The sequence below is a fragment of the Glycine max genome, chromosome 6 (assembly GCF_000004515.6).
Source record: "Glycine max cultivar Williams 82 chromosome 6, Glycine_max_v4.0, whole genome shotgun sequence".
Taxonomy (NCBI): Eukaryota; Viridiplantae; Streptophyta; class Magnoliopsida; order Fabales; family Fabaceae; genus Glycine; species Glycine max.
Window position 1 is genome coordinate 49,903,731 of NC_038242.2, and position 24,050 is coordinate 49,927,780.

Below are 24,050 nucleotides of genomic sequence, written 5' to 3' on the forward strand. Positions count from 1 at the left end.
TTTTTTTTTCTATAACAATCAAATCCTAAATATTTTTTTAGGGATCCTCATAATATTTAACATTTGTGTGAAATATTGATAAATTTAGTTGACCACTTTTTAGTGAAATCTCTCATTCTAATCCACAACAATAAAATTCAATATCTTACTTTAAAAAAATAAGATCATATTTCCATTTAGACTAATAAGGTGGTATATTCTCATATCTCTTTGAGAAAATAAATTTTTTATTAATTAGAATAATAGGTAGGATATAATTTTTTTAATTATTATTCTTATAAAATTAGACTTTCTTAAATAATTGGGGTATAAATTACAATAATTGTGAAGGACAAATGTTGAAAGGTAAAAAGAAAAATTTGGGGGCATGGCAATTCACAAAACTAATTAATAAATTTCTAACAAAAAAGTTACCATATAACATCTCACACCTAGTTTGACTTGGCATTTTGGAGAAGGGGTGTATTATTGAACTTGAACAATACTTATTTATTTATGTATGGTTTAGATGTTTGTTTAGAAATTTTATCATTTTATCAATTACATAATGAGCTATTTAACTATAAAATGTTTATATGTGTATGTGTTTCTTTATGTTTTAAGTAGTATAAAGTATTGAGTCATAAAATAAATTAAGACCCATCAACATTTTGATTTAAGTAAAAAAATGTTAAGATATAAAATTTGTGTCTTAACGTGCATTAGAGAGAATTAACAAAGAAAGTTTATGATTGTTGAGTCTCAACATTTATAAATATTTAATTCTTTGAGAATTTGATATGTTGTTGTATAGAGAATGAATGTTTTATTCTCTATACAATATGGAGAAGATGATGAAAGAAGAAGAAAAAGTTAAAATAATTTGGTTCGTAAAAGTTTATATGTCCACTTACACAAGATATGAAAGTGCAAAAATAGAAAGATAAGCAATTTGTTTTATCATATTAGTTGACAAGTTAGTAACATGTATTAAATGCTCCAATAAATATCTTCATCAATAGACAAAGACCAAAGCCATAGTTACAACAATTATCTTTTAAAGGAAAGCTATAAATAGTTGAAGCTTTTATAATATCAAGTTAGAGAAAAACCTACACACAAACAAATTTTCTAAGCAATTCAAATTCTTTGTAAATTCTTTAAGTTCGAAACTTCGCTCTCAAAATCATTTTTATATCCTTAGAGTTTTAGATTTGAGCTTAAACGTTTTATCTGTCTATAAGACAATAAAGTTTGTGTGCACCTAGACCATCCATACATGTGTGAGATTTGTTGAAGCTTGAAGAGGTTTTGTTTTGAAGAATACTTAGCTTATTTGCTTGAAAAGGCAAGTGTAAAATTACTTGGGGTTAAGCTAGAAGTGGCTTGGAAAATAATTCTTGTATCTTTTGAGTTAGCTAACACATTGATGGAATCTCAATAGTGAATTTGAACAAGTATAAAAACCTTGGGTTTTTATCCTTGCTTTATTTGAATTATGTTTTTGTCTTGCATGTTTGTGTAAAAGTTTTGATAAAACTATGTTTTCAAACTTATCATTTGCCTTTTATACGTGTTGCTCTTAGAAATACATCTCTTATGAGATGATATAAATGTTTTGTTAAGGTTTGTGAAAAAGTTTTAAGAAATACAATTCAACCCCCTTTTTTGTATTTTCATTTTTCGACAAAAGTTTATTTCTTTATTAGGCTTAAATATTTTTTTGTCTTTCAAATTTGAGTCACTTTTATTTTTGTCTCCCCAATATAAATTTAATTTTTTTAGTCCCTACAATTAAAAAAAATGTTGTTTTGCTACAATGTCACAATTTATGGTAGTTCTTTACCACAAAATTTTTGTTTTACAATTTAATTTTTAATTAAACACAACTTTTGCCAATTTAAAATTTTCAAAATCAAGTAAAGGAAAGCAAAATTAAAAACCTAAGTGCATACCACTCATCTCCATAATCAATCCCTACAATTAATTAATCTCCAGACATATCAAAATTAAAAATTCCAACCCTAGAACCTTCTTCATTGTAATGGTCACTTGAAGTGTTTTCTTCTTTCTTTTTCATGTCACATTTGTTTTCTATTTGTCACAATCTTAGTTATTACATTCTTGTTGACCATGTAATAAATAATGTTGAATTATCATATGTATAAAAAAAATATACAGATATAATAATACAACAATATTCATTAGATATTAAAAATGTCCATAATATGTCATTATTCAAGTATATTATTCATTATCATATTTTGTTAATTAGTGGACAAAAATGAAGGGAAAGAAAATAATCAATAAGAAAAACTAATTCCTAGGATAATAGACTCCTAAAGCATCAACAAGCATTAGAGGACAAATATCATTAGGGGACGCGTCCCAAGCATGTCAAGGTGAAGATGCATAAGCACCAAACTTCATCAACCAATCAGCATAATAATTAACTATTTATTACCATATTTAATAGTATTGAAAGTCTCTTTATTTTACCTATTTTTTAATATCAAAAGTGATAAAACAAGAAAACACTCCCAATACCATCAGATAGAGTCTCAATGACATTAAAATTTCTTGTAAAAATTTACCTTGAAGAACGCTGCACAAACCTAAACCCTAAATCATGAATAGTTCACCGAATTGCATCATCTAGTCAACTAAGTAGTTGTCAACCAAACTAGAGAAAAATACGTTAGATATTCAAACCCACTTGCATCAAATTTTTAATAATCATGTGCCCTGTATACACACATATGTCATTTTTAGTATCGATCTTGAGTCTTTCATTAAAGTTTGGTTCACAATTCAGAAAATAAACCAATTCACCATCTTAGTATAAAAAACAGTTATATATATATATATATATATATATATTAGCTCTGGTTAATTATTGTAATCACATTAGATTTTCATAAAAAATTAGGTTTACATCAAATGAACATACTTTTTAACATTTAAATTTCAAAACAACCAATATTTAATAAATATTCAAATAACTTTTTTTCTTATATGAACAGTAAAATGAAGGGAAAAACATCGAGAGAACTCAAATTTGAATGTATTAATTAAAACTAAGTATATGTATCATTACAATATACCATACAAAAACAGTCGCATAGATACGGTTACTTAATAAAACAATGTTATACATAAAGACTTTTTGTTTATTAATTACGTGAATGATAAGAATCTTGATGCTGGCGTTCCCATTACATGAGTGAAACAAGAATTTTATTTCTTAAAGAATCCTGAATACCTAAAAGAAAATAGCGTACCATTCACTTAAGACTAAAAATCATAATAATAATCTAAATGATAAACATGACCCAAATCATACATGGTAGCAACTGGCAACATGCATTAACAAAAGCCAAAACTTGAAACTGAATTATAACACTGTTTATGTACAATTTTTTTTCCTTTTATATGCATGCTATTTGGCTACAATAGAATCATAGCCATTTGTAAATAATAATATTCACCAAAAACTTAAATAAAATGTTTTAAAAGAACTAGCATCTATGTAACTAAAAGATAAAACAAAAACCCTAACTAGGTAATAACATTCTCTCTATGAAAATTGGGTAGGTAGGGCTATTGAAAGGAGATCTAGAATCCTAAAGATTAAGTTATTATCTACTGCTTCCAAGAAGGGCAAGGGGGAGCACAAAGTGCAAAATTAAGTCCTTGCTCCAAATTTTTCTGCAATAAGGGGACGAACATCTTCCACATCAACCAGTTTCTCCAGAAAAGGCAGCAAAGACATCAGAGCAGAGTCAGTGGGGTCGTCATACCAACTTTTGATGGGAATCCCGTTGTTAACTTGAAACCTGAATACCTGAGTCATGAAAAACACGTTTTGAAGTTTCAAGTGATCATCATAAACCATTGAAAACAAAACAACCAAACATACAAAAAGAACTGTTTCTAGAACTGTTCCGTTTCTTGAACTGAATAGTTCTAGAAACGCTAGTAATACACTTTCTAATACACTTATTTGACTAAAATTTATTGAAAATCACAAAATTTTGTGAGTTTAACCTCACTAATGATTTTATAATTTAATTTATAATAAATTTTAACTAATAGTAAACATTGTTAGAGAAGTTGACTGTGTTGTTAACACTCTTCTTTGGGAAATAATCCCGATATAAACCCAAGAAAGTACTTTCCAAAAAAGGAAGATAATCTATTGGAGCTTCATGAATATTTAAAAGAAAATGAAAATTAATGATATCAATGAGGCTTCTTTTAAGAAATTCCAAAGTGCAGTACATTCTTTTGAACATGCTTTTTATTAATCGGTGAACTTTATGTGGATATCATTGAATAAAAATGGGACCACATTCTATTTAGTAGGATCAACATAAAATTCACCCAAATAATAAGATTGCATGCAAAATATTGTATTAAAAAGGGTGATGCTAATAAGCAAATTTAGTAGTATTCCTACAATACAGTACTTGATATAACACCATAAATATTGTTTCATGGAAGAAATAATGAACTGAAAACCTGTAACAAAAGACCAAGGAAATAATACCTCTGGAGTGTTGTCGATGATGCATACTTTTGCGAGGTCAATTCCAAGAACAGTCAAATCCTTGACGCAGCAGCGATCTTTCCAGGTGCATGATTCTCGGCACACTCGTCGAGAAAAAAACTTCTTATCAGGATCAAGAACATCTAGCAATGTTTCAGCATACATGCGTTTACTAGCTGTGAAAATGATGATTTCAAACATCTCCGATACTTTTGCCAAAAATTCTTGGAGGAAGGGCCTCTTCCGTACATATACAGTCCTCTCCCTGTCCGTGATCATCTTAAATGTGAAGTCAGCACCGTCACATTGCTCCATGGAAGAATGGATCAGTGTTTCTGTGGAGGAGTATATAACAAGGTTCAAAGTCAAAGAAATCATAAAAAAATTGTTCAGAAAACTAATTGGAACAATCACAAGGATTTCTCTTATTTATCCTATACTCAAATGTTGGATGACAAAATATATGCTACAAAGTAAACTGCAAGAAGTAACTTTGGAGTTGGTTCATCTTTATGACAGCTGTACTAATAAAATATATATAAAACATTGCCCCGTAGGAAAAAGCAATCTTTACATTTTTCTGGTAGTGAAGCACATTGTTCATGATATAATCCCAGAAAAGTTTCCCATTGAATAGGTCAGTATCCATACGAGTAAGCATAGATGAAAGAAAATTACCATCCAAATCAAGGGCAAGGGTAACCTTCTTCCTTTTGCTTGTTTCATCAATTAGTAATGCAGGCAATGAGTTAGCATCATCTGCTAAGTCTAAAACCCCCTTAATGAATGTCTCTTGATCCCAATAATCAACTCTGTCTGAAGAAATCTCACTGGAGCTGACAGTAAGTTCTTCAGTAAATGCAATGGCCTGATGGCACATGAGATGATTAACCCATGAAGAATCAAACATCTGTTGAAACCCTTCAGAGGATCCTCCAAAAGTAAAATCTGCTGCTCCTATTGTCTCCTCGAGAGTGGGATACTCCATATTTTCCTCAGTGCCATCGTTTGTAAAATTGATCCCAGGAAATAGAAGATCAGAAAGGTTATAACAGCTTTGACTGTTATCAAATGAACTTAGCTCATCAATAATGGGAAACCCAGTTTCATATGCAGAGGAGTCTAGGTCGCACATTTGGAAACTGCTGAAGAAATTGTCATCCACATCCAGCTGAGGTTCCCATGTGAATTGTTCACTAATAACTGGAATGAGATGAAGGGGAATTAATAATAATAGTTACAATTATAGTAGTATCAGAAAAGGATATGCTAGAATTATATTAATGCAGCCGTTTAACATTTGCATTGGTTAGGTTCTAAGTTCAATATAACTGCATAAAACTAGGTCACTGCATTTTGAAAGTTCACAAGTCCTAAATTCTTTAAGAACAATTACTAATCTCAGAAATTATTGGTGGGAGCCAAAAAAAATCTTTGCTTTGTCCTAATTATGGTGTTTTGGCTATTGGTTCTTTCCAGAGAGCTTGTTTGTTAGCAAAGGAAAGGATTGGATAGCCTTATCAGAATGATGTGTTTACCTTTGTCAATTTATATCTCAAATTTTGTATTGGTTATTTCCAAAGAGCTTATTATCTTTTGGTTTCACCAGGGCAATGCTTCATCCTCAACTTTTGTATTGTCCATTGGTTCTTTTATCTAGTATATTTATTATCTCAAAAAGAAAAAACAATATTTTAACTAGTATGATTTCAAATGGATACCTGTTTCAAATTGCTGACACTGGTCATAATTAGGCCCATTATAAGGAGAAATTGCTTCTGAATCTGAGGAAAGAAAAGATGACAAAGAATCCTGCCATAAACAAACCATCATATAAGTAATGTCAGCCAAAGAGAGTATTCATACTTTGAATTTTTTTCATATATATAAGGATATAAGAAGTAGCCAAACTACATTGCAAAGAACCAATATATTCATTGAATAGAAAACTCTTGAGGCTCACAAATCAATAAAAAATTTAGTGGTTTATAATCTCCAATTGGTACAATAGAATCATAGATTATATTTTTTTCATATATAAAAGGATATAAGAAGTAGCCAAACTACATTGCAAAGATCCAATATTCATTGAATAGAAAACTCTTGAGGCTCACAAATCAATAAAAAATTTAGTGGTTTATAATCACCAATTGGTACAATAGAATCATAGATTATATTTCCACAGTGGATAAAATAAGAAAATACTTCAATCTAGCTATCCCAACTGCAACTCCCAAACTAATATTTCAATTTTCAAAACAAAAGTGAAGGTGCAAAATATTTTTATGGCTTACACATAAACAATTGTAATTCAAGGATATGATTTAATATTTTGAGCAAAAGCAGTGTAATCGGATGCAACACTCAGACATAGTTAAACACGAGCAGTACACAATATCTTAGGTTACTAAGGATAGTATAATCCAGAAAGCTAGATATATAAGTAAATAAAAGACCATATCAAAACTTGCATATCGAAACTGAGTCTTACCCTTGCTACTACTGAATCTGTACATCCACTGAATGAAATCTCAGTCTGCCCCATTGAATCTGTACATCCATTGAATGAAATATCAGTCTGCCCCATGTCTCCTTTATTGTCAAGATCCATGGAATATTCTTCATTTTTGCAAAAATCTACACCAAACATGTTCAATTTAATAATGAGAGAAGTTGATTGCACCATATGTTCTAAATTGAATGCCAAAAGATTTCAAGGAAAAAACTGCATCAATGCTATAATAGTTTGTATTTAGTTATTTTTTGTCCTTTCAATCTGTTGAGGGTGTTAAGGCTTACCATTTTGAGATGTTAGGCTGGAGATAGCTAAACTTGCCATTTCATTAGTTGCTCTGACAGCAGTGGATTTAGATATTTTATTTGATTTCTGAGACACATGGGGATAGTTCCCATCTTTTTTGCAAGTTGTAATTGTCTTCGCCTTCATTTTAGCAGCTGGCACTGAATCTGGACTTCCGAAGCATAGTCTAAAATAGAATTCATGCAATTGAAATTTCTTATTTTCATTTAACTCAGAAACAAAAACAAAATGCAGGTCAAACAACATACGGATAAAATGAAATTCAAAATGGATCATAGGAGAATATACTAAATTGCATCAGCATTCATGCTTTTCTATATTAGCATACAGTAGTAAGTTAACTTCCAAAATCTATAAGTAATACACTTCTATAATCATAAAGAACTAATAGGTTTTTCCAACTATATGACTCACATGAAGGTTTTAAAGGCTTAATCTAGTATACAATGGCATGCACAGAAATTGTCCAAACACCCCACACCCCAATTCCCTAGTTAGCAGCTCAGTTAGCAAGAGCTAAGGATGTGCATTGAGAGCACTACTTCAATTCCTATGGATGCCCTCTTCATCCTAATTTACCCCCATCCCTCAATTCAATTAGGTCCACCCAGTGTCCAGAAAAAAATTTACAAGCTCACAAGTTTCCCATGGGAAATTTGGACTTCAGGAAAAAATTTAAAAACTAAAACAGATGTATAATAAGAGGAAAAAATATTGCTATTGTTAAGAAATAGGCCTATGTTAAGAAGAAGAAAGTACAATAAGGGATGTCTTTATTATTATTAATTTTTTTTTTTTTAAAAGAAATTATTAAAGAGAAAAGACTTTTAAAACTAAAAAGAATCAAAATAAATCACTTAAATTAAAACACATTGTCACTACAGCTCTCTTTGGCAAAATTAGCAGATAACATATAGCTGTCAGTGAACGGGCTCATAACAGATAAAAAAAATATGCTAATATCTTTTATATATAAATTATATTTATACATACATTTAATATTTATCGTAGCTACAATTAATAAATATATTAAATGTATAGCTTGCTAACATATTATTTCTAAAACATATGGATGTATACCAGATTATACTCGTTTTTTAGAAGGAATACTTTAACACCTATAGTACTCTTTCTGAAAAGAAAGGAATTGAGTGTAGGTCAGCAAATCCTTGTGGGATTATACTCGTTTGTTTCTAGAAGGAGTACTTCAGCAGTTAAAGTGCAACAACTTACTATCGTACTCCTAAAAAAAGAAAAAGAATGTGAGAGAGTATGTTGGCGAATCCCAAAATTTAAATATTTAATTCACTTTAAATTAAATGACAACCCAAAAAAATTAAATGCACTTTTAAATAATCATTTAACGAAAACTCATCTTTTTATATAAATTTAATGAAAATTCATCAGGAAAATGAAAATACAACCAAGAAATACACACATACATACAAGTGCCAGCAGTAACAGTGGTAAACCAAACCCAGGAACAAGCACCCACAGTAAAACAAAAACAATCTCAAATTCGTTAAGAAACTGAAATCGTGTAACGAAGAAAATCCCCAAAGAATGGCCACAATGATGAAGGTGGTGGTCACGAACAAAACCCAATAGAAAAAAAAATCACGCGAGATTGCGTTTATTTTATTTTGTTCTCTGTTTTCCACTTGAACAAGGCACATCACACAACCCACCCCAATTTGACACATCAAGAAAAGAAAGAAACAATTGAATAATTGAATCTGTTTCATTAACGGTTTTTTGGATTCAACCCAGGACAAGTCTTCCAAATACCTTAAACCCAAAGGAAAATTAATTCAAAAAACAAAACAGAAAGACAAAAAACCTTAATTTTTGCATTTAGGATAAGCTGAATCACAAGCCACAACAACGACATCGACCACGATGAAAGAAGAACCCAATTCGCATAACAAAATCAAAACCAATCACATCCAGAGAAAAAGAGAGACTTTAATTTTCTCTTTTTCGATAATTTTAAACAAAACAAAATACAAGAACGGAGTATTGTAAGCGATGGAGTGGAAGAACCCAATTCACAAAACAAAATAAAAACAAAACAACTGGAACCTCATTAAAAAAAACAACAACCCAGAAAGATATAAACCTTAATCTCAAATCAGAAGAACCCAATTCACATGAAAAATAAAAAAAACAAAGCAGCTAGAACCGCATTAGGCAAACCCACAATTCAAACAACTTCAACCAGAAAAAGAAAATAGTAAAAAAAATAAAATAAAAAATGAAAACGCACCTATGATTTTCTCTCTCACCTTTCCCTCTCTCTTTCTCTCTCTTCTCTCTTACTTTCTCTTTCTAGCACACAGAGAAGTGAGTCAGAGAAACGAAAAGGGGTCAACGGGGGGATATCGTTGTTTGTGTGAGAGAATCTGCTTATATATTCGAGTTTGAAAAACAAAAAGGAGGATCACAGTGGACGGCCACGATTGGATGTGGCTTTGAGGATCTGACGGTGGAAAGGCTGACACGTGGGGTATCGAAAGCACACAGCTCTGAAACTCATGCTGGAGCTCGAATGGCGGCGCCAAGTGGATGGGCCTTACACTTGCTAGGCCCAATACACATTGCTTCAAGCCTTTAAATATTTTCCTTTTCTAACGGTGCTTTAAGAATTGAGAAACTACGTAGACACAAATTTTTACAACTAATAAAATAAAATAAATTCAAAAAATCAGAATATCAAATAAAATTCAATTTTATAATCTTTCTATTTTATTTTATAATCTTCTTTTTTATTTTTATTTTTTGCTAAATTGCATTCAAATTAAAATATATAAAGGATTATAATTCGAATTTAGAAAATATAATTTAAATTTCAAAATAATATATTTTTTGGTGGTGTAAAATTTGAGTATTTTATTTAAAATAATAACTTTATTAATGTAAATAAAACAAGTTGTTTTTAAACAATCGTAAGACTTTGTTGCCGTTGAATTTATAGTTTTAATTTTTAGTATAAAATTTTAATTAGGATTGATAAATATTACTGCAATATTAATATTCATTTGTATTTATAAAAGAAAGACATATTCAGTTTATACAATATATCAAAAATTTAAAATTAAAATCAAACTATAGTTATAATTAATAATTTTAAAAAAGAAAAATTATAAATGAAAGGTTAAAATTAAGAAAAAAATCCTCAGTATGAAATCGTATTCTATCTAAGGTGTAGCGTGTTTTATCTTTTGACTTTTTGTTTATAATTTTTCCTTTTAAATATTATTAATTAATTATAATTATAAATAGAAAATTTTCCGCTTCACTTTTTCAAACATGCTGTTACAGATATTTTTTATCCATTTTTGCATCTTATGTACTTCATAAAATCAAATTTCTATGAATTTTTTTTGGACATAATTTCAACATTAATCCGTTTCCATGAATATTATATATTAACAAAAATTACTTTAAAGAAAGCTTTATTTCAATATATTGTCATTATAATTAATTTATTTAAATTAGGTGTTTAATTGTTTCTATAATTTAAATTATGTATTATTTTATAATGTTATATCTGTGTACGTGATTAAACTTTCTCCTGTCATAAGAAATAAAACATTACTAATATAATTTATAAAATATTTTTGGCATATTTTTATATTGGAAAATTTTATTATGAAGAACAAAATTTTGTAGGTTTTATTTTTTTATTTAAGAAATTTCGCTTATAATCTATATCTTTGATTCAGCAAAAAATCAGAAACAAGATTAGAGAAAAAATATCAAATTTAATTTTACTTGATATTCTGATTTTTTATTTATTTTATTTTATTAATTGAATGATGTATTAAATTTGTGTCTACCTAAGAATTTTTGTTCCGTGTGACTTAATTATACATATGTTTTCTTGATAATTCAATTAGGTCCTTTTAAAAAAGAATCAAATTCTCTTATTTAAATTACTAGTGTATGTCATATACTTTTTTGCCAGCTCCATTAGTTTGGTATGAAAGTTACACATGTGATCCACCCGCATGAACATTTATAGACTATCATTGTGGAGCCGCCACAAGCTCGAGGTTGATGGTGGCTTGTGTACTGCGATGATATTTGGATAAGGATATAAGTGATTATGGGTCATTTATAAATTTAAAAATTTAAATTGAATAATTTTTGTTTTTCTGTCAAATTTAAGCTAAATCAATCAAACTCGTTAAGTTTTTGGTTAGACATAGATTTTAATATCTGAATTTATTGACCTGTTGACTCGTTAATTCATATTAAATTATTATTATTACATGTAATATATAAATATATTTTTAAAAAATAAAAATAAAATAATATTAACTATTAATTACATAGATTTATCAACTTAAATTGAGTAAGCATCAATACATCCTTAATTTTAAGATCAAAGCGATAAAAGTTTTATTGATTGAAGCTACTTTAGATAGACTTCTAAAAATATTTCAGATTTATTTACAAAGAGTAAACCTCATAATATCTCATTGATTTTGATAGAAAAAAATGTTTGAAATTCATCCTCACATGCTTATTGAAACTTCTTATCTCGAATATGATATGTTTAATTTTTCATCTCCCATGTATAGATAGATAGAAGTCATTGTGGAATGGAGTGCATTTTGACAACATCACAAACTTTTCTTTTTAATAAAATACATAAAAAGAAACAATTGTGTTTGATTCAAAATAGCTTATAAAAAAATAGAAGAGACAAAATTAAATGTTTTATCTGTTTACCCAATCTAATTCAAACCGTTTATAAATGGATTATATTTAATTTTTTTCTTGAAAAATCAACTCAAACCAAATCGTTTAAATTTAATTGAATTGGTTTAGAGATTTAATCAAATTCAATCCAATTCAATCAACTTACACCCGTATGTTTGGATTTGATTTAAGATAAGTGTTTATTTCATATTTATTATTAAAAAATTATATTAAAATCAAAAATATATTTTTAACTATTTATAATTAAAAAATGAAATTCAAATTAGAGATAAAAAAATAATTCCTTAAAAAATACTCTAATTTAATGAGTATTTATACAAGAAAAGGTTATGTACGAATAGTATAAAAAAATTTATATAATCATCCAATTATAATATATTATATATAATAAATTTGTTAATTTTTAAAATAATTTAATCAATAATTTTTATAATTTATTAAAAATAATTTTATATTATCAGGTGCATTATCCTTTAAATTCTTTGTTTTAAAAAAGTTCATACGATGTCGTTGTCAGCCTCTGCACTTTCTTATAACATCACTTTTGAAGGAAAGTGACGTGATAATTTGTAAGAATATGATTCGTTGTCGGTGTAAAGTACTTATACACATACGGTGTATAAACATTTTTCTGTTTAAAAAATTAAAACGCGTATAAGTTTTCTTTTTATGCAGTACGTATATAAGCTGAATAGTCTAATGTTATATTTTTACATTCACTTATAAAGCATATCATAACGTTATAAATAATATTTTCATGTATATTGTTTGAATAAGGAATTTTAGTTTTTGAAAACTTAGTGATTATATTAAAATATTTAAAACATCAAGGCGTGTTTGGTAGAAATTAAGAATAAGATAAGATTACTATTTAATATTTGTTGTGACTTCTGATGGGAATGCAGTTTGTGGTGGTGTTCTTCGAGACCATTAGGCGTAGTAGTTTTGGCAAGTGGTCTATTTCTCAAGCTGAGTTATGGGCCAATTAACTGTATGCTCTATAAAATTAATGGGTGTTACTAGGTGCACCTAACGCTTAACGTGAAAAGGTAAAATATCCCTGTGTATTTTTAAAAATATATTTTTGCACCTAGTTTATTCAGGTTGATCCGCATATGCAATGAGTTGATCCACATAGGTTTTAGTTGATCTACAGTTGATATAGATGATCTGCAAGCTTCTTACGGATCAAGTTGATCCGCAAGTAGATTTTTAAGACTTATGGATCAAGTTGATCCGTAAGTCTTGTACGATCAAGTTGATTCGTAAGTTGATTTTTAAGACTTATGGATCAACTTGATTCGTAAAGGGAGAAAGAAGGTAGAGTAATTTTGCCATTTTTAAAGAATGTTGGGTGCACCAGCAATGATGTTGGGATCACCTATTAACACTCAAAATTAAAATATTGAATCTGATTCATGAGCCAGCTTAGTGAAGAGGGTTCACAATGTTAAGTGTTGAGTCTAATTCCAATTAAGCAAGCAATTCGATTCATTAATTGAAGAAGGTTGCCCCCAAAATCATTATTGTTATCAGTTGGTGAAGCTGATAAAAGATTACATAGTTGGGGGAGGAGCTCTCTCTTGGGCTTATGTTAGTAGAGAAGCCAATCAAGTTGATAGAGATGAGAATACTTTTTATGTCATTCCTTAGTCTTTTAGCTCTTTTGTTCAAGCTTATGTAACTTCTATTTCTTTTCTGAAAAGTTTTTAATAAAGCTTAATAGGGGCATTTTGCCGCTCCCATTCAAAAAAAATACTGATAATTTTTTTTTAAAAAAAAAGTTACTGAAATTCAAGTTAGAAGTAAAGATAAAAATAGTATAATCAAAGAAATAAGTTGTTAATGATATCATCTATACAAATAAAGATTAAAAGAATGACTTTAGATGATTAATGGAAAAAATTGAGATAAATGTTAAATCAAAATAAATTTAAAATTAAAATTAAGAAATATATTTGAAAGGAATAAAAAATAAAATTAAATACTCAATATTTAGGAATAATGTAAGACGCATGACTGAATAAGAATGAGAACTTCTAGAATTCAGGCTTAGGGCTTAATTCCACCCGAAAAAATTAGCTTGTGGAATAAGGATTGTTCATGATTTATAAGTTATATTTATGTTACATTTCTAGTCAGTGAGACATTTTGACCTGATAGAATTTAGGATAGATTTTTATAAAGTTAGCTTGCAAGATGAGGACGATTCAAACTTTATTTATCTAAAACATATTTATAGACGTTAAAAAAATTTAATTTAATTGGTTAAACATGATATTTGAATTATTATAAATCCCCTAACATTTGATTTCCACCAAAAGTCAAAGTTTTAGTATATTTTTAGATAATATTGGACTTCAACCCACTAAGAGTCCAAGTTGTAGTGGTTCCATTCTACAACATTTCACTTAGCTTTTCCAAACAACACTTCAGTATAGATAGCTCTTTCTAAGACACTTGCAAGATTGGAATTAAGGCGATATTCCCACTAAAGTAATTCTTAAAAGTTAAAAGTACTTCTTTAAAGAAAGGCATTTAAAAACATTATTATTTAGCAATAGCTTTTTAAAACATTCTTATTTAAAATGAGGATTCAATATTATAATGAGAGAGAGATTTTCTAATATATTTTCTTAACTTATAATTGCCTGATCTTTTTATATTTTAATTTAGGAAAAAAGAGACACTATGTGTCTTTCTCTATGTTTTAAATAAATAAATAAGGTAATATAAGTTAAATAATAATATGTATTTTGTTAGACGTAAGTTGATTGAAAGGAGCAGCTATAAGGATAAAAAAATGATTTAAAAAGGAAGTTATAAGGATAACATGAGATCAGAAATGTATATACCAAAGCTTCATATTCCTTTTATATATATAATATAGGTATAGATGAAAAATATTTTTAATATTTCTTCTTGAATTTTATATATTACTTTATTTTCTGAATTGTAAAGATTACAAAAAAAAAAAACTAAAAGATTAAAGACATAATTAATATTGAATATTTTACAATAAATCTTAATATATATATATATATATATATATATATATATATATATATATATATATATATATATATATTTGAGAAATACTAATATTCATTGTGCATTAGCATTCAAAACCAAAAAAAGTTGAACCAAAAACCCATTAATTCTTTTATTACTCAATTTATTTTAAGGATATTATCAGACTTCATTATTTTAAATTGGTCTTCCATTATCATTAATAGGAAGAAACATAAAATCAGCATTCAAATATGCTAAAGACGGGTTGTGAAATCAGCTCAATTCTTGGAGGGGAAGAGCTATATCAGGACAGGCTGTGGCACAAGCTGTTCCTACATACACTAACTCCTCATTCCTTGTGTGATGAATTCATTCTAGTGGTAAGCGAAACAGCATGGTTATCATGGGATCACAGCCTAAAGTTGATGGAGGAATGGGATTCAGAGACATGTATGGCTTTAATCTCGCATTAGAATAGAATATTTTTAATCTACCAAATTACTTTTCCCTCGCTTGATGCAAAATGCATCATTTCTAGATTATAATGCAATCATCAGCTAACATTATTTTTTAAAATTATCCTTGTATCAGAAAAATAACTGAAGTCTACAAATCGTATCTCTAGTACAACATCAAAGTCAACACGATACATCCCTCGGCTCAAATTTCACCATATTGAAAGGGAAAAAAAAAGAGATTCTCAAAACAAATTCACAAAATAAATGAAGCCTAACCCCATTAAGGCTAGACTGCAGCTCTCGTCAAGAAAGCGTAATAGGAGGCATGCCACCCAAACCAATCTCATTGAAATTAGTGGAATTCACACCTACAAGCTCCTATAGTCTATCACAGTGACTTCGTCTTCTGGGGCATCTAGATCTTCATAACTGCACCACCATTAACAAAATTAGTAAATGTTTCATATTTTTCAAATGCTACTAGTTATTTTGTTACATGGAAAATCCTTCAGAACTTCAATAAAATTTCCAGGGAATAAAAGCAAAGGAAAAAATAAAAGGAACTTATTTGAATATATAAGGGAAGAATAAGTTGAGTACTGAATATAGTGAAGCAGTCTTGGACCAGGTAAAGAGGGCATAGAAAGTTGAAAGTTAGGATGCAGATTGAAGTCTAAAGATCATACATGAACATGGAAGAGATAGTATTACGATTTAGGATCCAGCAAGGGAAAATCTGAACAAAGGTCCTACAGAATGATTACCTTCGCATCCGTCGAGGATCAGGTCTAAAGGATGGAGGAACAGCAATTATAGGTGCTGGTCCACCCATATGAGGACCAGATCGCATCTTCCTTCCCGAGGCATCGAATGATGTAGGTCCTCCTTGCTCCCTGAACATCTGCATTGCAACTTCTGGTGGAGCAGGGACAAAGGGTCCCAAAGGCCTGTAGGGATGCAAATTATATAAGCACCAACCAAAACTCAATTAAAGAAACAAGGTGGATCAGATTTGGTAGATGGAGAAGAATGGAAAGGGAAACTAACCCAGCACCAGGTACAGGCATCAAAACTGGTGGAGGGGGCATATCTGAGGTAAATGCAGGTACACCAGGCCCTCCATATGCATCATACATTGCTTCATCATGGTTTCCCATCTGCCTTTCATGGGATGGGGAACCATCAGGCCTATCTCCATTCATTCTGTCACTTCTGTCCTGGTCTCGCCGGTTACCACGGTCATCCTTCAATCGGCCCTCTAAACCTCCTAATCTTCGCTTTAGAGGTCTATCCTTCTACAGACAGAACAAAAAAGGACTGAGCATTTGAAAATCAAACTATACCGACATTGTGCAGAAATACATTGCTATGCTAAGGCCATAATACATCAGGCTACTTGCCCCATAGACAGAGCAGCACACATTCAAAGGGAAATGCAAAATACTTGACTGATTCCACAAGCAGTACAGACCCCATCTGCAATGTTACTGAAATGCCACGATTCAGATAAACAACTACTAAAACCTGGACCAAAATGTTTCCAAAATATGCATGATGCAATAATAAAGATCGTTCTATCAAGTCATGAATCATTATTAGTAATATTTTCCTTCTAGGTATATAAGTGCATGGTAAATAAAATAACTAGTCTACCTGAGGTTGCTGCATGACAGGCATTCCACCAGGAGCATCAGGATCACTGCAATGATAGTAAGGGCACTGTAAGTGATATGGGCACCCACACCAGCAATACTAACCACTAAATAAAAGAAGCTTTAATTGATACTTACTTCATGTAATTTTGAAAATAAAGATCCTCGCGCATTTTGGATGTTAGTTCCATCACAATCTCAGGGTGTTTTAGCTTCAAATGTTTGTGCACAAATTCAGCTGCATGAAAAAGCTTTGTGCAGCCCTTAGCTCCACAACCATACTTCCACCCATATTTCTCATCCCTAATTTTCCTAACATGTGGATCCAACACATCAGTTGCTGCAGCATCTATCTTCTCCTTGGCAGTCATCACTTCCAATGGATCCTGGCCATTCAACCTTCCGTGCCAAAATGAATCAAGTTTCTTCTCCCAGTCAGAACCAGATTTACTTGTTTCTTCATGCCCTGCTCCTTCTGGCCTCACATGCCTAAAACCCTTGGCCTCATTAGTCTCAACCATACCATAATAATCAACACCATGTATCCGCCAAAGATACGTAATAAGTGTGTCAAGTAGCTCAACACCCTCTAAGCCCTTAACAGATGTTAAGCCACGGATAATTACTATGGGGCCCACAGATCCACTGTGAGCCTTATCATCATTTTTATTATGGTCACTGGTGCATAAAATATTATCTTCAATACCCTTTTCCCTGTCAAGCTTACGAACAACAGCCTGAGCCTGTTGAATATCTGCTTGTATCCGTCTAGGTTCAGAACTGATAGGGTGAGCTTTTGGAGCAGCTGAGAAATCATTATCTTTATTAGGTCCCCTAACATGTCTTCTTCGTTTACCATCTGTTTCTTCCTCAGAATTAGGTTCACTGGCTTGCCCTGATTTACCGGATGAAGTGGAGTTCAAACCAGGATTTCTGCATTGATTGAAAATTCACATGATACAAAAAATATTGACAGCATAAGGAAGAAGAGCAGGCAAATGCACAGACAGCGTGAAGGAGCAAGAACATACAGGTCTAATGTTCCACTTTGCAAATCAAGCAAAAAATCCTTTGCAAGCCGTCGAGCATTTTCATTCCTCCTAAAAGATGATGTGCAGAGAGGATCAATTACAATTATATATTTTAATCAAAACATTAATTTACCATCCTATCTAACAACCACCCAAGTAAAAATACTGGTATATGATCCATCAACATAAAGAGGACACTCTACTCGGTTTTTCATTAGACTGCAAGATCTGAAAAACTCACCTTTCAATTACTGTTAGTAAATTTGTTGGGTGATATTTATCTTTTAACCTACATCAAAAAATAAATCAAATAAAGGAAGGATCACAAGATTGCACGTACTTGAAACAAGACAATAACTCAAGAATCAAATAAATTTTGGCAGTGGAAAAAGAAAATCAATACCACTCCTCATCCTTGTGAGCATTAAAATAAGCCCGCTTTTGTGTAGAAATATACTCTGATTTGTACTCTTGATACCTAGAAAAATAAATTAAGCATATCATTAGTATCCAATAAGTTATTCTGAATTTAGAGCTTAGGCACAATGAAAAGGATACTGTTTTCCAACATTTACCTACGCTCAGCTTCAGCTGGCAGCACATCATCTTCAAGCTCCTGAATGAATTGTTTATAGGACATCAACCCCTCTCTGAAATAATTCACAAGTATCTGAAATGTTAACAGACTTCCGCCAAAAAATATGTTGTCAAATAGAGAAAATAAAGGCAATACATGAATCAGCAACAACATTATCAACATTTTAAAGAGAAACTTCCATAACTACCCTTCAGGAGAATATAAAGGAAGAATGAAAATATATAATAAATTTATACATGATTTTTTTTCTATTTACTAATAACACTCAAGTGAAAGATACACTTGGGTATAGATTCTATAGAAATTTTACAAAATTTGAAGCAAGCAGTAACAAGCACAAAATACAACTTCTGATAAGGTTGGGAACAAAAGCATAGTAGGAAAGACAAAATAATGAGCCGGTGTTCCAAAAGCTCTTCAGTAGTGGTCAGTAAATGCGTTGCAACGAGACATAGGATAACATAATCTCAAACTTTACCATTGAATTAAAAGTTCTTATACTCATATCTACAAAATATAATATTTATCTAAAATTATTTAATGATCAATTGAAATATACATCAAAATACATTAAAGTTGACGTAATATATAATTTTAAAACATTTAAAACTAATTTTTTTTTATTATAGTAGTTATTCAATTTTGACAAAAAAATGACACGATTAAGCTAATATATAGTTATTCTCAACAGTTGGAAAAATAAAAATACATTCTATATAAAGTTATTGATGGTGCAAGTGTTGATGTAATTTGTAGTGGTATAATTTGATCTATCCATCTATCTATATGTGTGTGTGATGAAAACTTCAGAGAATATAATCAATGAAGGCATTTAGTTTTCTTATCATGGTTTGGCAACTTTCTTTGACATTTTCACTCACTGAATTTCTTTTAATCAGTATCTCAAGACTGATTGTCTTTCATAATGAAAATTGAAACAACAGTCCTGAAGAAACCAATCTTCATCAAAGTACATGAATAGTGTGATAAAGCCCCAACCATCAAAGAACACTCAGGGCCTGTTTGAAAGAGGTGGAAAAGGAAGAAAAGGGAGGGAAAGTGTACTACTTAGTGTAAGCTTTCCCCACTTTACCACTTCTCCCAAGGAGACCCTTAGTGTTCTGAGACAACTATTGTCTCTGTTACTTTCCAGAAATTTACTTGCCACCATGATAGAATACCTTCTTTCTAAACTTTCCATTGGAATAAGGTATCTTCTATTTGAATGTAATCTACTTGCAGGTGATTTTAAACCAGTACTTCAGTCTTTGCAGAGTGCATTTGAATCTGTATTTCAAATGCCTATTTATGGCGAAAGGACAACTGAGGTGCACATAGTGCACATCCTTTTCACACATCAAATTCCTCTAATAATCACATCTCCCAAATTGCTCAACAAATAGTAGCAGAGATCCAGTGCTGTCTTGGCTTTATAAAATCAATGTAGCAAGATGTATCTTCAATTGAAGCTTCCCACTCAGGGTATAAAGTAAACATTTCATCTCAGGTGATATAAAAAATTCTCAACAGCTGAACAGCATAAACCTATAAACCTCATGATTCAATCCTGCAATGTTATAAGAATATATTGGCTCCTTAGCCATATTTCCTTTCTCGAATACCATTCCATTGACAGAAATTCTTGTAGATGTTGCACAAGAAATAGATGAAACAAGGCAGGTATGTTTACTCATACATGGTTCAAAAAGAAAAAAAAAAGAAGTAAAAACTGACCTTTGTGCACCTCCACTTGACAAATCTGCATAACCACGACTATTATCCACATCTGCAAAATGAACCCACAACATAGGAACATATTAACAGTAAGCTGACCTGCTTTATGTAGCTGCTAATGTTTGACAATAGCACAAAAAGAAAACTGAATAAATTAATGTTTGATATTTATATTTGTTGTAATGGAAAAAGTATTATAGACTTTAAAATGTCATCTACACTGATGATGTTGATTCAATAGCACACCTAATGAATAGTCTCCAAAACAACTGTCACATTGTCTGCACTAAGCTTAATGCTCTCAATTTAACTCCCATCACAAGCAATAATAAGCAATGCAAAAACTATGAAATTAAAAAGTGTGAAAAGAAAATTATTTTATTATGTGTAGCTATATTTCAGTACGCAAAGTGGGATGTCATGAGTTTAACTTAGCTCAATTAGAGAATAAAACTGGAATTAAATAAATTTCATTTACACTATGTAAGAAAAACCCACAGTGATTAACAATTATTAACATACCAGAAATCCCATTATGATATCCCCCAGCAGATCGATGTACAAGCCTGCCATAAGATTTCTCATCTGCATAACCAGTCCTTCCACCCGCTCCCCGTTCATAGCCACCAGAATAATCATAACCAAATCTGCTTTAATCATAATGAAGTATATTATTTAAAAAAATCATCAGCATAATGTGTGATACATATCCTAGGGTGATGAGGATGTAAAGCAGCAAGGTTCAAATGTGAGAGAAGAAAATCCTTCTGATGAATTTCCTATAAACCATAAACCATTATTTAATCACATGATAGCATGAATATAACATCACATCACTCAGTCAATATATAACCATTCATCTTTCAGTAGTCATGCTACAATCAGTGGAATTTGTAAGAAATCAGAAAATAAATAAGTTTGAAAGAACACAGTTACATAAATATATGAGGTTGAATAAAACTGTATTAAGAGATACAATTTTGTCTTCACAACTTCTATGACATATTTTGAAGCATTCACAATCACAAAAAGTAAAAAGAAAACAGAAACCATTAAAATAAAATTTGAATAAATCCAGTATTCTAGCAAGGCTTTTTTTTTGTCCAAATACATGATTGGTATAAAATTTATAATTAAAACAGCATAGTTAAAAATGATTTAATTTGGCTGAAAGTTGAAACTGAATGCCAACATCAAAGGATTACAATTTTCTTGAATAAGGTCATAATTCAATAACTGTATGACAGAGACGTCAGTTTAGAAAAGAAATAGAGTGGGATTGATAACAAAAAGAAAAACTGAAAGGAATAACAAAACAGAAAAACCCCTAACATCAAGCCATGGGAAAAGAAAAAGCAACAACAATAAAACATAAGAATTAATGCAAGCAATATTTTTCCACCTCGACCCTAACAAATAAAGAGCAAATTTACTGATCGCCATATCTCTAAACCATTGACAACAAGATCTGATTCTTCTTTTCATAACAATCCAAATATAAACAAATTATGCGTTGTAGAAAATAAATTCCTAGCAAGGTTTCCAAAATCCATGATGTCAGAACTTTCAAACATCCATCAAGACTTCAAAATCCTCATTTTTTTTATTTAACTGGATAAACAGAGATTTTGATGAAAGATATCCATAACACCAAAAGAAGCGGGGGGGAGAGACTGCAGGCAGAAAAAACCCAAGAAAACAGGAATTAAATGAAACAAAGCTGCTTAATCTCAATCTCTCAACAAGTTCCCCTTGTGCCCTAGGCCCAGGCCCATTAAACATCAAACATCCAATCCAACCCCAAAATCCAGTGTTCCGCCAAAGGAACCTGAAGCCCCCAAAGAAAATCAGATAGTTCACTTCCCATCCTACAAAATGCAATTGAAGAAAAACCAGATACACTCCCCAGCCATGACAATTTACACTTTTTCAGCAACGTAACCAAAACAACCAACAACCAACTCAACCTACAATTCCACCACAAAACAGAACACAACATTTCAACTCAAAATCCTAAATTAAATTGAACTACACTAGCATACATAACATAATTCCAAATACTACAAACACAAATTCCACTCCATATACTTCAATCGTACATAACAAATCATCAAAACCAGGACAAAAGCTCGAATCACACCTATCATCGGGTCCATACCCCCCGCCGCGGGGGCTTCCTCTCCGGGATCGCTTGTACGGCGGAGGCGACCGGCGCGAAGGTGGTGGAGGAGAGTATCGTCGGTCACGGTAGCCGGGGCTAGGGCTGCGGCGGCGCTTGAAGTCCCTGTCGCGGTCGTAGTAATCCCGGCTGCGGTTAGGGTGGCGGTCAAAGTCGCGGTCGTCCCTGCGGTCCCGGCGGCGCGGCGGAGGAGGGAGAGGCGGCGGAGGGAGATCGTCGGCGGGGGCGGAGGAAGAGGCGGGTGGCGGAGGAGGAGGTGGAGGAGGAGCGGAAGAGGAGGGAGATTGGTCGAGGGATTCAGGAGGCATGTTGTTGATCACTTCGGCCATGGAAGAGAGAAGAAGAGGGATCGATCGAAAAAGGAGAAAAATCGGGAAATAGAAGTGAAAGAGAGTAAAACCCTAAATCCCAATTCAATTGGGAATGGTTTTAGGTTTGGGTTTGTGTTTTGTCGAGTGTGGTGTGAGTTTTAACTTTTTTTACTTATTTGGGAGAATAAATTGGCACTTCACAGATAAATCAAAATCGGATAACGTTTTCCAGACATGGTTTGGGTTACGTGACCAACAAATTTACCGTCATGTAATTTTTTTTTAATCAACTGATGTAAAATAATTTAATTTAACCGAATATCTTAAATTCGAATCTCATATGTATACAATTACATTAAATATTTAAAATAATTAACGAAATATACATAAAAAAACATGAAAAATAAGTTAACTTACTTAAAGAATTTAAGTTTAGTTTCATCCGAACTAGGTAATTTATTGATATTATAATTTAATTTTAATTCAATTTTATCGTAAAAGATGATAGTGAAAAGGAAAGATGTCAAAGACATGACTTTTCTACTCACTTTATGCAAAAATGATCCGTTTATTTTAGGTTTTAAGAAAGTTATTTTCTTATGAAATCAAATCTAAGAAAATTAATGTACTTGAACATGAGACAATTTTAATTTTTAAAGTGCACTGCGAATAATTATTTTGTTTAATTGATTAAATAAAATTACTTTTGAAATGTAAATAAAATATAATTTATAAAACCCACAGTTAAAATAAACTTTTCTACCAAAAAGGTTTAAATTTTCATCAATCCCAAAATCAAGTCAATCTGTTCAGTGCGTTTGGATACAGTAAAAAAACGCAATGACACCCCTAAAACCACCTAAATTTTTTTACTATCCCACAACAAATGAGTTGTTTCATATTCACCGTGAAAATGAACACAATTTTCCCTCACCTCCCTGCCATACTAAGCATGCTAAAAATAAATTTCATTCACTGTGAATCTAAAACACCATGTG

The 24,050-nt window shown here is 31.1% G+C and overlaps 2 protein-coding genes across 2 annotated transcripts; both read right to left on the reverse strand.

Moving 5' to 3' along the window:
• Positions 1-3,345: 3,345 nt before the first annotated feature.
• On the reverse strand, positions 3,346-9,776 carry LOC100813300 (uncharacterized). The gene is made up of 7 exons (XM_006582333.4): positions 9,635-9,776; positions 7,328-7,515; positions 7,020-7,165; positions 6,250-6,340; positions 5,207-5,731; positions 4,529-4,863; positions 3,346-3,823 (listed from the first exon to the last, which is right to left on the reverse strand). Exons 2-7 carry the CDS (start codon positions 7,473-7,475, stop codon positions 3,665-3,667), a joined length of 1,404 nt encoding a protein of 467 aa, XP_006582396.1. The 5' UTR covers positions 7,476-7,515; positions 9,635-9,776; the 3' UTR covers positions 3,346-3,664.
• Positions 9,777-15,652: 5,876 nt separating this feature from the next.
• On the reverse strand, positions 15,653-23,219 carry LOC100817569 (serrate RNA effector molecule). Its single transcript, XM_006582334.4, has 12 exons — positions 22,703-23,219; positions 21,085-21,209; positions 20,563-20,614; positions 18,806-18,880; positions 18,634-18,708; positions 18,472-18,519; positions 18,231-18,299; positions 17,338-18,132; positions 17,201-17,246; positions 16,595-16,842; positions 16,312-16,494; positions 15,653-15,976 (listed from the first exon to the last, which is right to left on the reverse strand). The coding sequence occupies exons 1-12, from the start codon at positions 23,068-23,070 to the stop codon at positions 15,916-15,918; spliced, it is 2,145 nt and encodes a 714-aa protein (XP_006582397.1). The 5' UTR covers positions 23,071-23,219; the 3' UTR covers positions 15,653-15,915.
• Positions 23,220-24,050: the final 831 nt, after the last annotated feature.

Bases quoted from the DNA above. Each gene is read 5' to 3' on its own strand.
- LOC100813300 (XM_006582333.4), bottom strand. From the start codon at position 7,475: ATGAAGGCGAAGACAATTACAACTTGCAAAAAAGATGGGAACTATCCC. The intron at 7,166-7,327 runs GTAAGCCTTAAC...TGTTTGGTGTAG, and splicing joins CAGCCTAACATCTCAAAATG to ATTTTTGCAAAAATGAAGAA. The intron at 3,824-4,528 runs GTATTATTTCCT...TTCATGACTCAG, and splicing joins TCATCGACAACACTCCAGAG to GTATTCAGGTTTCAAGTTAA.
- LOC100817569 (XM_006582334.4), bottom strand. From the start codon at position 23,070: ATGGCCGAAGTGATCAACAACATGCCTCCTGAATCCCTCGACCAATCT. The intron at 17,247-17,337 runs GTAAGTATCAAT...CTATCATTGCAG, and splicing joins TATTTTCAAAATTACATGAA to TGATCCTGATGCTCCTGGTG. The intron at 15,977-16,311 runs GTAATCATTCTG...ATGGTGGTGCAG, and splicing joins GATCCTCGACGGATGCGAAG to TTATGAAGATCTAGATGCCC.